The following is a 13,282-nucleotide window of genomic DNA, read 5'->3' on the forward strand; positions in this document are numbered from 1 at the left end:
TGTCCTCAAAGTCCTCCAATGGCAGCGGCCAGAGTCGCTCCAATGTTGGCAACAGTCGGCAACGGGGAAGAAAGTCCCAGAGTCAGTCCCAACCGCCCACAGGGCGTCCAGGGGGGCCGAACCCCCGGAGACCCCAGGAACGGCAGCAACCCACCCCGGGCTGCAGGCCGTGGGCCGCCCATCGGGTATCCACTCCCGGTTCCGACCCGCCGCTTCCAGCTGCCATCCTTCCTCCATTCCTTCGTCCTCCATTGGGCGAACTCAAAACCGCCGACAGCAAACCTCGCAGTCCAAAGCAGCGTCTCCGCAGCTCAACCGCTGACTTGAAACACGACTGGTCGTAGTACTCCGAAACCGGTCTTCTCCCCTTCCCTCGGGGACCAGGAGCAATGGGCGCCGAGTTGCTGTTTCACCCCATCCAGGAAGCTCCCAGAGGCGGCCTGCCTTTCGAATCGGGCCGGGGGCGGACACCAAGCTCGCACACAACCGCCCAAGCCTCCTCCACTTTTCATCCCAGGAGTTTGGAGACTGGGCTCCAGATGAGTAATGGCGGCCGCGGCTCCCACAATTCCCCGCACTAGAGAAACTGCTCTATCCGCCGCGTGGGTAGGCGTCCGGGACTGCGCATGTCTAAGGGAAGGGGAAGCTGCGCATGTGTAGAGGAGCTCACTTCCGCTGACATTACTGCTAAGGTGTTTACCAATAGGAAGATTGGAGGACCGGAAGGACTCTGCTCCTCTGCCAATCAGAGCTCGCCATTGTCTCAATGCGGAAGCTGGACATGGCGGTGTCTGCCGAGCAAAACTGTTGTTTCTCCGACCCTGAATGAGCTTGAGCTACAGACAGACTGAACCTTCCTCCTGTCTCCAACATCTGTGAGTACCTCTTTTATTGTCGTCACAATTTTCAACATAGACTCATTTACAGGGCACAAGGCCCGATTACACTTCACATTAAACGAATCAACAGTCACCGAACACGGAACAGCTACAAGGCACAAGGCCTAGTTACACTTCACATTAACGATTAAACGATCATTGAGCATAAAACAGCTGCGAGGCGCAAGGCCCAATTACATTTTACGATAACGTTGCAACAGTCATTGAACACAAACAGCTGCAAAGCGCAGGGTCGAGATACGTTCCCGAATACCAATCAGCCAGTCATTTATCACAACCAGCCGCAAGGCACAGGCCCCACATATAATTCAGATAACAATCACACAGATTCGTAACTCGAACAGTCGTAAGGCACAAGGCTAACCAAACGACTGTTCCAAAAGCAAAAGGAAACAAAAACACAAAACACAACCACATCGAGGCAACCACCTCTAAACACATACACAAGCAGTCGCGAGGCACAAGGCCCCGAAACCATACGACCACTCCAAAATAAAGTAAAGAAAGAGAGAAACGAAACCCAAAAGTACAACACACAGGTTTCGAAGTAACGACTCTACACCCATGAGACAAGCAGTCGCGAGGCACAAGGCCCCGCTACAATACGGCCACTCCAGTACAAACATGACCCTCAGGGCCTCAATTTATCTCAACAGTTATGATATCAAAAACCCAGTCACTGGGGACCAGGCCTTAATTCACCCCAGAAAAAAATTTACCAGGATAAAATCCGTCATCGAACACTAATCCCTGCTCACCCGCCCCCGTTCACCCCGCCCTGCAGCCGACACCACGGAGGAAAGGACTGGCTGAAAAGCACAGACCCACGGGGCGCCAGACCTGAGCGCGGCGGAGGAGAGAGGGTTCCCCCCTTCTGGACCCTGCCCGAGGGCACGGGACCATTCTGAGGGAGAGCAGTTTCACATTTTAACAACATATCAATAACCCAATCACCAGGCACCAGGCCTTGATTTACCCCGGAAAGAATTTACCAGGATAAAATCCGTCATCGAACACTAATCCCTGCTCACCCGCCCCCGTTCACCCCGCCCTGCAGCCGACACCACGGAGGAAAGGCCCCCTCCTTTTAAGAGCACAGACCACCGGAGAGCCAGACCCGGGCACGGCGGAGGAGAGAGGGTTCCCCCCTTCTGGACCCCGCCCGAGACCATTCGGAGGGAGAGCAGTTTCACATTTTAACAATTTCATATCAATAACCCAATCACCAGGCCTCAATTCACCCCATAAAAAATTTATCAAGATCCAATCCATCATCGAACACTAATCCCTGCTCACCCACCCCCGTTCACCCCGCCCTGCAGCCGACACCACGGAGGAAAGGCCCCCTCCTTTTAAGAGCACAGACCCCCCGGGGCGCCAGACCTGAGCGCGGCGGAGGAGAGAGGGTTCCCCCCTTCTGTACCCTGCCCGAGGGCACGGGACCATTCAGAGGGAGAGCAGTTTCACATTTTAACAATTTCATATCAAGATCCAATCCATCACTGAACACTAATCCCTGCCCACCCACCCCCGTTCACCACGCCCTGCAGCCGACACCCCGGGGGAAGGCCCCCCCATGGCTGAGAGCGCAGACCCCCGGGGAGCCAGACCTGAGCGCGGCGGAGGAGAGAGGGTCAGAGCAGCTCCGCACTGACCAGCGTTCCACTATTAATACTAGGATACCATTTCGGAAAAAGCCGAAATGAGTTAAATGTAATAGGCTACTAAATACAGCAAGGCAAAGAAAACAAGAAAACAAATCCCCCAGCATACATAGAAAAGTCTAGAGAAAAAGTCCATTAATTTTGCAAGTGGTACCAGCGCTCTTGCCGAAATTCACGAGAGACAACATGTCCTCAAAGTCCTCCAGTGGCAGCGGCCTGAGTCGCTCCAATGTTGGCAACAGTCGAAAATGGGGAAGAAAGTCCCGGAGTCAGTCCCATCCGCCCGCAGAGCGTCCAGGGGGGCGAGCCCCCGGAGACCCCAGGAACGGCAGCAACCCACCCCGGGCTGCAGGCAGCGGGCCGCTCGTCAGGTAGTCTACACCCCGGTTCCGTCATGCCGCTTCCAGCAGCCTATCCAGCTGCCATCCTTCCTCCATTCCTTCGTCCTTCAGTGGGCGAACTCACAACAGCTGACAGCAAACCTCGCAGTCCGAAGCAGCATCTCCGCAGCTCGACCGCTGACCTGAAACTCAACTGGTCGCGGTATTCCGAAACCGGTCCTCTCCTCTTCTCTCAGGGACCAGGAGCGATGGGCGCCGAGTTGCCGTTCCACCCCATCCAGGAAGCTCCCAGAAGTGGCCTGCCTTGTGAATCGGCCCGGGGGCGGACACCAAGCTCGCACACAACCGCCCAACCCTCCTCCACTTTTCATCCCAGGAGTTTGGAGACTGGGCTCCAGATGAGTAATGGCGGCCGCGGCCCCCACAATTCCCCGCACTAGAGAAACTGCTCTATCCGCCGCGTGGGTAGGCGTCCGGGACTGCGCATGTCTAAGGGAAGGGGAAGCTGCGCATGTGTAGAGGAGCTCACTTCCGCTGACATTACTGCTCAGGTGTTGACCAATAGGAAGATTGGAGGACCGGAAGGACTCTGCTCCTCTGCCAATCAGAGCTCCCCATTGTCTCAATGCGGAAGCTGGACATGGCGGTTTCTGCCGAGCAAAACTGTTGTTCCTCCAACCCTGAATGAGCTTGAGCTTCAGACAGACTGAACCTTCCTCCTGTCTCCAACATCTGTGAGTAACTCTTTTATTGTCGTCACAATTATTACAGAAACCAATTTACAAGGCTCCAGACTTCATTACACTTCAAATTGACGATTAAACAGTCACTGAACACGAAACAGCTGCAAGGCATAAGGCCCAATTACATTTCACAGTTACGTTGTAACAGTCATTGAACACAAACAGCTGCAAGGCGCAGGGCCGAAATACGTTTCCAGATACCAGTTAACCAGTCACTTATCACAACCAGCCGCAAGGCACAGGCCCTACTCATAGTTCAAGTAACAATCAGACAGTCACATAACACGAACAGTCGTGAGGCACAAGGCCATGAAACCAAACGACCGTTCCAAAAGCAAGAAGGAACAGAAAACCACAATACACAAGTACATCGAGGCAACGACCTCTAAACATATAAACAAGCAGTCTCGAGGCACAAGGCCTCAAAACCATACGACCACTCCAAAAGAAACAGAGAAGAAAAGAAAAGAAACAAAACCCAAAAGTACAACACAAGACACAGGCACACTTCAAGGTGACGACCTCTAAACACATAAGACAAGCAGTCACGAGGCACAAGGCCCCGATACAATACGGCCGCTCCAGTACAAATATGACCCACAGGGCCTCGATTCATTTTAACAGTATCATATCAAACCCAATCACCAGGCACCAGGCCTTAATTCACCCCAGAAAAGATTTAACAGGATAGAATCCATCACCAAACACTAATCCCTGCTCACCCACCCCCGTTCACCCCGCCCTGCAGCCGACACCCCGGGGGAAAGGCCCCTCCTCGCTAAGAGCACAGACCACCGGAGAGCCAGACCCGGGCGCGGCAGAGGAGAGAGGGTTCCCCCCTCCTGGACCCCGCCCAAAGGCACGGGACCATTCAGAGGGAGAGCAGTTTCGCACCAACTAGCGTTCCACCACAAATACTAAATAACATTTCGGAAAAAAAGCCAAAATGAGTTTAATGTCATAGGCTGCTAAAGAAAACGAAAAGCAAAGAAAACATGAAAACAAAATCCCTTAGTACTCATAGAAAAGTCCATAAAAAAAAAAAGAGTCCATTAATTTTGCACGTTCCACATCATGACCCCGGCGCTCCAGCCGAAATTTCACAAGGAACAACATGTCCTCAAAGTCCTCCAATGGCAGCGGCCAGAGTCGCTCCAATGTTGGCAACAGTCGACAACGGGGAAGAAAGTCCCAGAGTCAGTCCCAACCGCCCACATGGTGTCCAGGGGGGCCAAATCCCCGGAGACCCCAGGAACGGCAGCAACCCACCCCGGGCTGCAGGCCGCGGGCCGCCCATCGGGTGTCCACTCCCGGTTCTGACCCGCCGCTTCCAGCAGCCTATCCAGCTGCCATCCTTCCTCCATTCCTTCGTCCTCCATTGGGCGAACTCAAAACCGCCGACAGCAAACCTCGCAGTCCGAAGCAGCGTCTCCGCAGCTCAACCGCTGACTTGAAACACGACTGGTCGCAGTACTCCGAAACCGGTCTTCTCCCCTTCCCTCGGGGACCAGGAGCAATGGGCGCCGAGTTGCTGTTTCACCCCATCCAGGAAGCTCCCAGAGGCGGCCTGCCTTTCGAATCGGCCCGGGGGCGGACACCAAGCTCGCACACAACCGCCCAAGCCTCCTCCACTTTTCACCCCAGGAGTTTGGACAGTGTCGGCCGTAGCTCCCACAATCCCCCGCGCTGGGGAACCCGCTCTATCCGCCGCACGGGCGGGTGATCAGGTACTGCGCATGTCCAAGGGTGAGGGGAAGCTGCGCATGTGTGGAGGAAAGCCCAGCCCCTGACCTTCCTGTGCGGTGTTGGCTAATGGATAGAGTTAGGACCGGAAGGATGCTGGTCCTCCAATCAGCGCGGGCTTTATGTGAAAGGAGATTGGGCTTCACACAGACTGAAACGTCCTCCTGTCTCCAACGTCTGTGAGTAAAACACTTTCTTTTCTCCCTCATTCCATTTATTGTTTTCAATTGGTGATTTGCAGCAACTGAAGGGAAAGGAAGTGAATCCAGGGAGGGTGCAGATTCTGGAAAGCTTGGCCCTGATCTCTCTCTCTCTCTCTGAAAGACATTGACACCCTTTGCTCCCTCAGTTTGACACATTTATTTGTCTGGCTAAAAGGATGGTCTCTTTCCTAATGTTCACAATTAAAGGGCTGGTTTCCCCAGGAGATGACGGACATTTAAGGGGACAGTAAACAGGGCAAATCCAACTCAGCCAATTACTTCTCTGTAGGTCTACTGTCCATCATCAGCAAAGTGATGGAGGGAGTCATCAAAGTTGCTATTAAGTGGCACTTATTCTGCAATAACCTGCTCCTGGATGCTCAGTTTGGGTTCCGCCAGGGTCACTCAGCTCCTGACCTCATTACAGCCTTAGTTGAAACTTGGACGAAAGAGTTGAATGCCAGAAGTGAGGTGAGAGTAACTGCCCTTGAAATCAATGCAGCATTTGACCGTGTTAGGCAACAAGGAGCCCGAGCTAAACTGGAGTCACAAGTGCCAGGCAATGAGCATCTCCAGACAAGAGAGGATCTAACCACCACCCCTTGACATTCAGTGGCATTTTCATCGCTGAATCCCCCACAACCAACATCCTGGGGGTTACCATTGATCAAAACTGAACTGGACTAGCCATATTAATACTGTAGTTCCCAGGGCAGGTCCAAGGCTGGGAATCCTACGGTGAGTAACACACCACCTGATGTCCCAAAGCCTGTCCACCAGACATCTACAAGCACAAGTCAGGAGTGTAATGGAATACACTCTACTTTGCTGGATGAGTGCAGCTCCAACAACAAGATGCTCGACACTATCCAGGACAAAGCAGCCTGATTGATTGCATCGCCTTCCACAAACATTCAAACCGTCCACCACCGACAAACAGTAGCAGCTGTGTATACCATCTACAAGATATACTGCAATAAATCATAAAGGTTCCTCAGACAGCACCTTCCAAACCCACAACCACCACCATCTAGAAGGACAAGAGCAGCAGATACCTGGGAACTCACCACCTGGAGGTTCGTTTCCAAGTTATACACCACCCTGACTTGGAAATATATTGCCGTTCCTTCACTGTCCTTGGGGCAACATCCTGGAATTCCCTCCCTAACAGCACAGGGGATGTAGGGAAGCATGGTGGAGCAGTGGTTAGCGCTGCTGCCTCACGGTGCCGAGGTTCCAGGTTCGATCCCGGCTCTGGGTCACTGTCCGTGTGCAGTTTGCACACTCTCCCCTTGTTTGTGTGGGTTTCGCCCCCACAACCCAAAGATGTGCAGGGTAGGTGGATTGGCCACGCTACATTGCCCCTTAATTGGAAAAAAATTAATTGGGTACTTTAAATTTGTAAAAAACAAATTATAAAGAAAAAAAACCAGCACAGGGGATGTACCTACACCTCAAGGACTGCAGCAGTTCAAGAAGGAAACTCACCACTACTTCGGAAGGCTAACTGGGGATGGGCAATAAATGCTGGCCTGACCAGCATTGTCCACATCCCGTAAATTAATTTTTAAAAATTTAATAATGGACAGAGATATGTCTAGTGTTGTTATATGGCATGTATTATATATATTGTTGATGGTTCTGTAGTAAAATACATGTATTATTATTTCTAGTTTTGTAAATAGTACTGTACCTACATTATATATTTCCAGTCATACAGTCATTGCAGCACCGACAGAATCCATTTGGTAACTCAAGTCAATGCCGACTCTCTGTACAGCAATCCAGTCAGTCCCATTCCCCCTCGATATCCCTGTTCCCCTGCAAGTTTATTTTCTTCAAGTAACCATCCTATTTTATTTTAAATTATTGATCATCTCGACTTCCACAACCCTTGTGGGCAGTGAGTTCCCTGTCATGACCACTCCATGGACGAATAAAATTATTCCTCAGAATTTCCCTATCACTAATCAGTAAATGTACTTATATGGAGATTCTCTACTCTTGTACAGGTTTTAGTGAGTTTAGATTTGTTGATCAGCACCTTCAGGAAAATTGGGAGGGAAAGTAAGTGAATACAGTCTGTATATTACACACATTTTTCATCCAGTAATTTAGACATTTCAGGTGTCTGTGTCCAGGACAGGAAGCAGTGAGCATGGATCTATCAATCAGCCTGAATCAGCACCTTCAGGAGAATTGGGAGGGTGAATATTAGATGCAGCAGAGTGAGAATGGAGGGAGAGTTTGTGGGATGGAGATTTAGAGCATTTCAGGGAAAGAGAGAGGAAAGAATGTTCGATAGAACCTAGAATTGTCTGTTCTGAGTTTCAATCCTGTCCTGACAATGATTACTCTTGTAAAATCTGTTTGCAGGCAGTTCGAACGAGAGGAGTTTGAGGCCAATATCTCAAACTAAATATCCCATCAAGAACTGACTGAGTCACTCAATTCTTGGGATCATCGGCCTTTGAATCTAGAAGGAGAAATGTTTGTCTATTCTGTCTGCTTCAAGAGATTTTAAACATCAGTGTGTCTGGAAAAGCACAGGGACACACACGCACACCCATGTGAGACTGTTACAGAGCACTGACTATGCAAAGAGCTTTAACCAGTGACACAGCCTGAAAAAATACTTCACCATTCAGAGTAGGGAGAGACTGTACAGGTGTTCTGTGTGTGGACGAGGCTTCAACTGATTGTCCAACGTGGTGAGACGCAAAATGACCCGGACCATGGGGAAACCATGGAAATGTGAGGATTGTGGGAAGGGATTCAGAGCCCCGTGCGAGCTGGAAAGGCATCAACGCAGTCACACTGGAGAGAGGCCTTTCACCTGCTCTCAGTGTGAAAAGGGATTCGCTGACATTGGCAGCCTGCGGAAACATGAACGAGTTCACACTGGGGAGAGGCCGTTCACCTGCTCTGACTGTGGGAAGGGATTCATTCAGTTATCCAGCCTGCAGATCCACCAGCGAGTTCACACTGGAGAGAGGCCTTTCACCTGCTCTCAGTGTGAAAAGGGATTCCCTGACATTGGCACCCTGCGGAAACACGAACGAGTTCACACTGGAGAGAGGCCATTCACCTGCCCTCAGTGTGAAAAGGGATTCAATAACATTAGCAACCTACGGAGACACGAACGAGTTCACACTGGAGAGAGGCCATTCACCTGCTCTCAGTGTGAAAAGGGATTCAATAACATTAGCAACCTATGGAGACATGAACGAGTTCACACTGGAGAGAGGCCGTTCACCTGTTCTCAGTGTGAAAAGGGATTCACTGACATGAGCAACCTGCGGAACCACAAACGAGTTCACACTGGAGAGAGGCCATTCACCTGCTCTGACTGTGGGAAGGGATTCCCTCGGTTATCCAACCTGCAGAGACACCAGCGAGTTCACACCGGGGAGAAACCGTTCATCTGCAGTGTGTGTGATATGGGATTCACTCAATTATCCAGCCTGCTGAAACACAATGTCACTCACACCAAGAGCAGGCCCTTTAAATGCTCTGACTGCAGGAAGGGTTTCAAAAGCTCTCAGCGACTGATGTCCCACCAGCGCGTTCACTCTGAGGAGAGACCGTTCAGCTGCTCTCACTGCACAAAGAGGTTTAGAACCTCATCCAACCTGATGAAACACGAGCGAAATCACACCGGGGAGAGCCCGTTCACCTCTCCGACTGGGAAAAGATTCACTCGGTCATCACTTGTTGAGCCACAATGTCACTCACAGCAATGAGAGACCCTTTAAATGCTCCGATTGTGGGAGTGGGTTTAAAAGCTCTCAGGTATTGATGTCCCACCAGCGCATTCACACAGAGGAGAGACCGTTCAGCTGCTCTCATTGCACAAAGAGGTTTAGAACATCAGCCACACTGCGGAGACACCAGCGAGTTCACACTGGAAAGAAGCCATTCACCTGCTCTCACTGTGGGGAGGGATTCACTCAGTCGTCCAACATCCTGAGACACCAAAGGGTTCACAAGTGATGATAAGTTAGATTCTGCTGCTATTCCTGCTGTTAATCACACCCAGGGCAGAACCTGGAGCGGGTGGATGGGTTTGCCTCCTCTTCAACTCCCTCCCCGGGCCTACTTTCTGGCGTGGCCGGCCCCTGAACACCGACTCCATCTTGAGTCGGGGGCGGCGCGCTAAAGAAGTCCCCCATGCATGCACAGGATGGCACGGCCCAACTGCGCATGCACAGGATTCAGCTGGCCCAACTGCACATGCATGCATGCGGCGTGAACTGCTCCAGCGCCGTGCTGGCCCCTATGGGGGCCAGAATCGTACGTAACCGGGCCCGGTTTGCGACGGCGTTCACGATGGCGCGAACTCTTGTGCCCAATATTGGAGAATCGCCCCCAAGATGTTCTGCATTAACCTTGCTTGTTGCTGAGGTTTTGCTACATTTTGTAAATGTTTGTGTTGCTAAGGCTGCAATACTTTTTCATTACTACATGTATTTGTAGAACAATTGTTTATTCATTACGAGGGCTTTTATACAACTTTTCTTGAAACAGTGTTAGATTCTTACACATATTAAGTTGCTGTACAGCAATTCTCATATTTTATCTGAAACAATGACTTTGCCTTGTGGATGTTCCATTTTCTGTCTGTATGTATACTGAATTTAAGAATTATACTGCATTCATTCTTCAAGGTACCAATAAATCAGTGAATCTATATTTTATGTAAATATGTGATAATTCCTTTACTGCGATTGTATCATTACACATTTTATTGTAAGTTCCCATTCAACTGCAGACAACTTGTTCCTCATAGCTTGACAGTTTCCTTCTGAGACAGAACCATGTAACCACCAAAGCCTATCTTCATCTAAACCTGCATTCTTTAGAGGTTTCAAACAGAAACAGGAGCTATCTGTCATCTACCTTCCAAAACACCCTTTTACTCTGTGATCCTTGTGAAATTTGAAGCCAAGTATTTGCCACAAGCCTCAAGAGCATCAGCCCACTGGAGGCAAAGTCGTGAGACCGGCCAGTCCAGCAGAAAGAAACCCTCCCCATTGACCAACTGACAGAATGAACACAATGCTGTTCTGGGTGTAATTGAGAGTAGCAACAATAACAGCAGAATCCAACCCCTGTAATCACTTGTGACCTTGTTGGTGTCTCAGCAGGTACAAGGAAACACAGAATCCCTTCCCACATTGAGTGCAGGTGAATGCTCACTCCCCGGGGTGAACTGGCTGATGTCTCCGCAGGGTGGATAAATGTCTGAATCCCTTCCCACACTGAGAGCAGTTCAATGGCCTCTCCCCAGTGTGAACCCTCTGGTGTGTCTGCAGGGTGAATGACTGACTGAATCCTTTCCCACACTGAGAGCAGCTGAATGGCCTCTCCCAGTGTGAATGCACCGATGAGCTTCCAGTGCAGATGGGGCTTTGAATCTCTTCCCACAGTCCCGGCATTTCCACTGTTTCTCCATGTTTTGGGTCTCCTTGTGTCTCTCCAGGTTAGACAATTGAAGCCTTACCCATACAGAGAACACGTGTACAGTCCCTCCCCTCTGTGAAGCTCTGTAACTGGTTGAAGCTCTTTCCACAGTCAGTGCTCTGGAACACTCTCACTCGGGTGCGTGTGACCCAAAGAATCAAGTGACTGTCAGATCAAGATGTGATGTTTGGGATTTCTGTCTGTAATTCCTCCTTTTCTAATATCCTGGAAAAACAATTTACAAAATACATCACTGTCAGTACAGGATAGAAACTCAGAACAGACAGTTCTAGTTTCTCTGGAACATTCTTTCCCCTCTCATTCCCCAAAAGCTGTAAATCTCCATCCCACACACTCTCCCTCCATTCTCACTCAGCTGTATTTAATATTAACCCTCCCAATTCTCCTGAAGGTGCTGATTCAGGCTGATTGACAGATCCCTGCTCACTGCTTCGTGTCCTGGACACAGATCATAACAAATAGGAACTGCAGTTTGGCCCATTAAACTTGCTCAACCCTTTATTTGTCGAATGAGGAATGGTTGAGGACTCTGGGTCTGTACTCGTTGGAGTTTAGAAGGATCAGGGGGGATCTTATTGAAACTTACAGGATACTGCGAGGCCTGGATAGAGTGGACATGGAGAGGATGTTTCCACTTGTAGGAAAAACTAGAACCAGAGGACACAATCTCAGACTAAAGGGAGGATCCTTTAAAACAAATGTGAGGAGGATTTTTTTCCGCCAGAGGTTGGTGAGTCTGTGGAACTCTTTGCCGCATTTGAGTTTTCCTCATTTGGGAAGGCCCACGTGCCTCGGACACTAACGACATGGCCGGTAGGGACAAGCACCGCCATCAAGGTAGCGGATTTAATTGGATATTATCGACCAAGGCCAAATCACTGCGTGTCTTTAAGACAGAGATAGATAGATTCTTGATTAATAAGGGGATCAGAGGTTATGGGGAGAAGGCAGGAGAATGGGGATGAGAAAATATCAGCCATGATTGAATGGCGGAGCAGACTCGATTGGCCGAGTGGCCTAATTTGGCTCCTATGTCTTATTAGTGTCACAAGCGGACTTACATTAACGCTGCAATGAAGTTACTGTGAAAACTAAGGCTGAACCTATCCAACCTTGGCTCCCTTACACAATTGAAATCCCCACCACCCCCTCCCATAATCAGCTGGTGAGAATCCAAATCCTAGATTTGACCATTTTGAAGGCAGTGCTGGATAGATTCTTGATAAGCAAGGGAGTGAAAGGTTATCGGGGGGTTGGGAATGTGGAGTTGAGGTTACAATCAGATCAGCTGTGAACTTATTGAGGGGAGCCTGCTCCACAGTTTGGTTGTGGGATGCAGAATGTATTGATCCCATAACCCGACTCATTCCACTTCCCTTTCTCTTTCCTCTTTTTGGAGGTCATATTTGGCTGATCCCACATGCTATTTACACTTCTGAACCTTTTGGTGTTTGCTGCTACACAAAATTGGGCTGCCCTAAAATTCGGCCTCTTCAGTGAACCTCTGAGCACCCGGGACAAAACTGAATAGAACTGACCCCCCGCTAAAATTCGGCCGGTTAAGAAAGCCTCAATCATTGTATTAAGTTGATCTTTTCTCTACACCTTGCTATAGCTGTAACATTATATTCTGCAGTCTCCACTTCCTTCTCTATGTACGGTATGCATTGTTTGTACTGCATGCAAGAAACAATACTTTTCACTGTATCCTAATACATGTGACAATAATACATCAAATCAAATCAAAAAAAGTACATCATCATCAAAACATATACACAAGGGCAGGCAAAGAATTATGCAGTCAATAGGAAAGACAATCTGGCGGGTGTCTATTCTGCACTGGTTCCCTGCTCACTTAAGGGATTTGGTTCTGCTTGGCCTTGGATGTCCTCTCCGGGTCTTCAGAAGATGTCTCTCCCCTGGAAGGTGTTATAGTCTCTTTTGCAGACAGACGATTAGGAGCAGCAAGGGGATCTTCAGCAATCTCGGTTTCTGCGGATTGACCAGAAGTCGCAGTCACATGATCAGATAGTATGCATGGCGGTTCATCCTGAGGTAGTCCTAGCACACATGGTACTGGCACATTGATGGGTGTCACTAACAACTGATCTGTGTCGTCTCTACACTCGCTCATCTTCAGTTTGCACAGTGTGGGAGACAGGGCCAGTTTCAGACAACACAGTTACAGGGACCCTCTTCTCGCTG

The 13,282-nt window shown here is 49.8% G+C and overlaps 1 protein-coding gene across 2 annotated transcripts; it reads left to right on the plus strand.

Moving 5' to 3' along the window:
* The first annotated feature begins 712 nt into the window (after window positions 1–712).
* LOC140420058 (uncharacterized) lies at window positions 713–10,283 on the plus strand. Of its 2 annotated transcripts, none has more exons than XM_072504080.1 (2): window positions 713–875; window positions 7,970–10,283. In XM_072504080.1, exon 2 carries the CDS (start codon window positions 8,317–8,319, stop codon window positions 9,334–9,336), a length of 1,020 nt encoding a protein of 339 aa, XP_072360181.1. In that variant the 5' UTR covers window positions 713–875; window positions 7,970–8,316; the 3' UTR covers window positions 9,337–10,283. The 2 variants fall into 2 exon arrangements, with proteins under 2 accessions (XP_072360181.1, XP_072360180.1); XM_072504079.1 differs by lacking the exon at window positions 713–875 and adding an exon at window positions 3,321–3,638.
* Window positions 10,284–13,282: the final 2,999 nt, after the last annotated feature.

This window comes from Scyliorhinus torazame, chromosome 5 (genome assembly GCF_047496885.1).
Source record: "Scyliorhinus torazame isolate Kashiwa2021f chromosome 5, sScyTor2.1, whole genome shotgun sequence".
NCBI lineage: Eukaryota > Metazoa > Chordata > Chondrichthyes > Carcharhiniformes > Scyliorhinidae > Scyliorhinus > Scyliorhinus torazame.

Excerpts from the sequence above, each read along its gene's own strand:
- LOC140420058 (XM_072504080.1), top strand. The coding sequence starts at position 8,317 with ATGACCCGGACCATGGGGAAACCATGGAAATGTGAGGATTGTGGGAAG.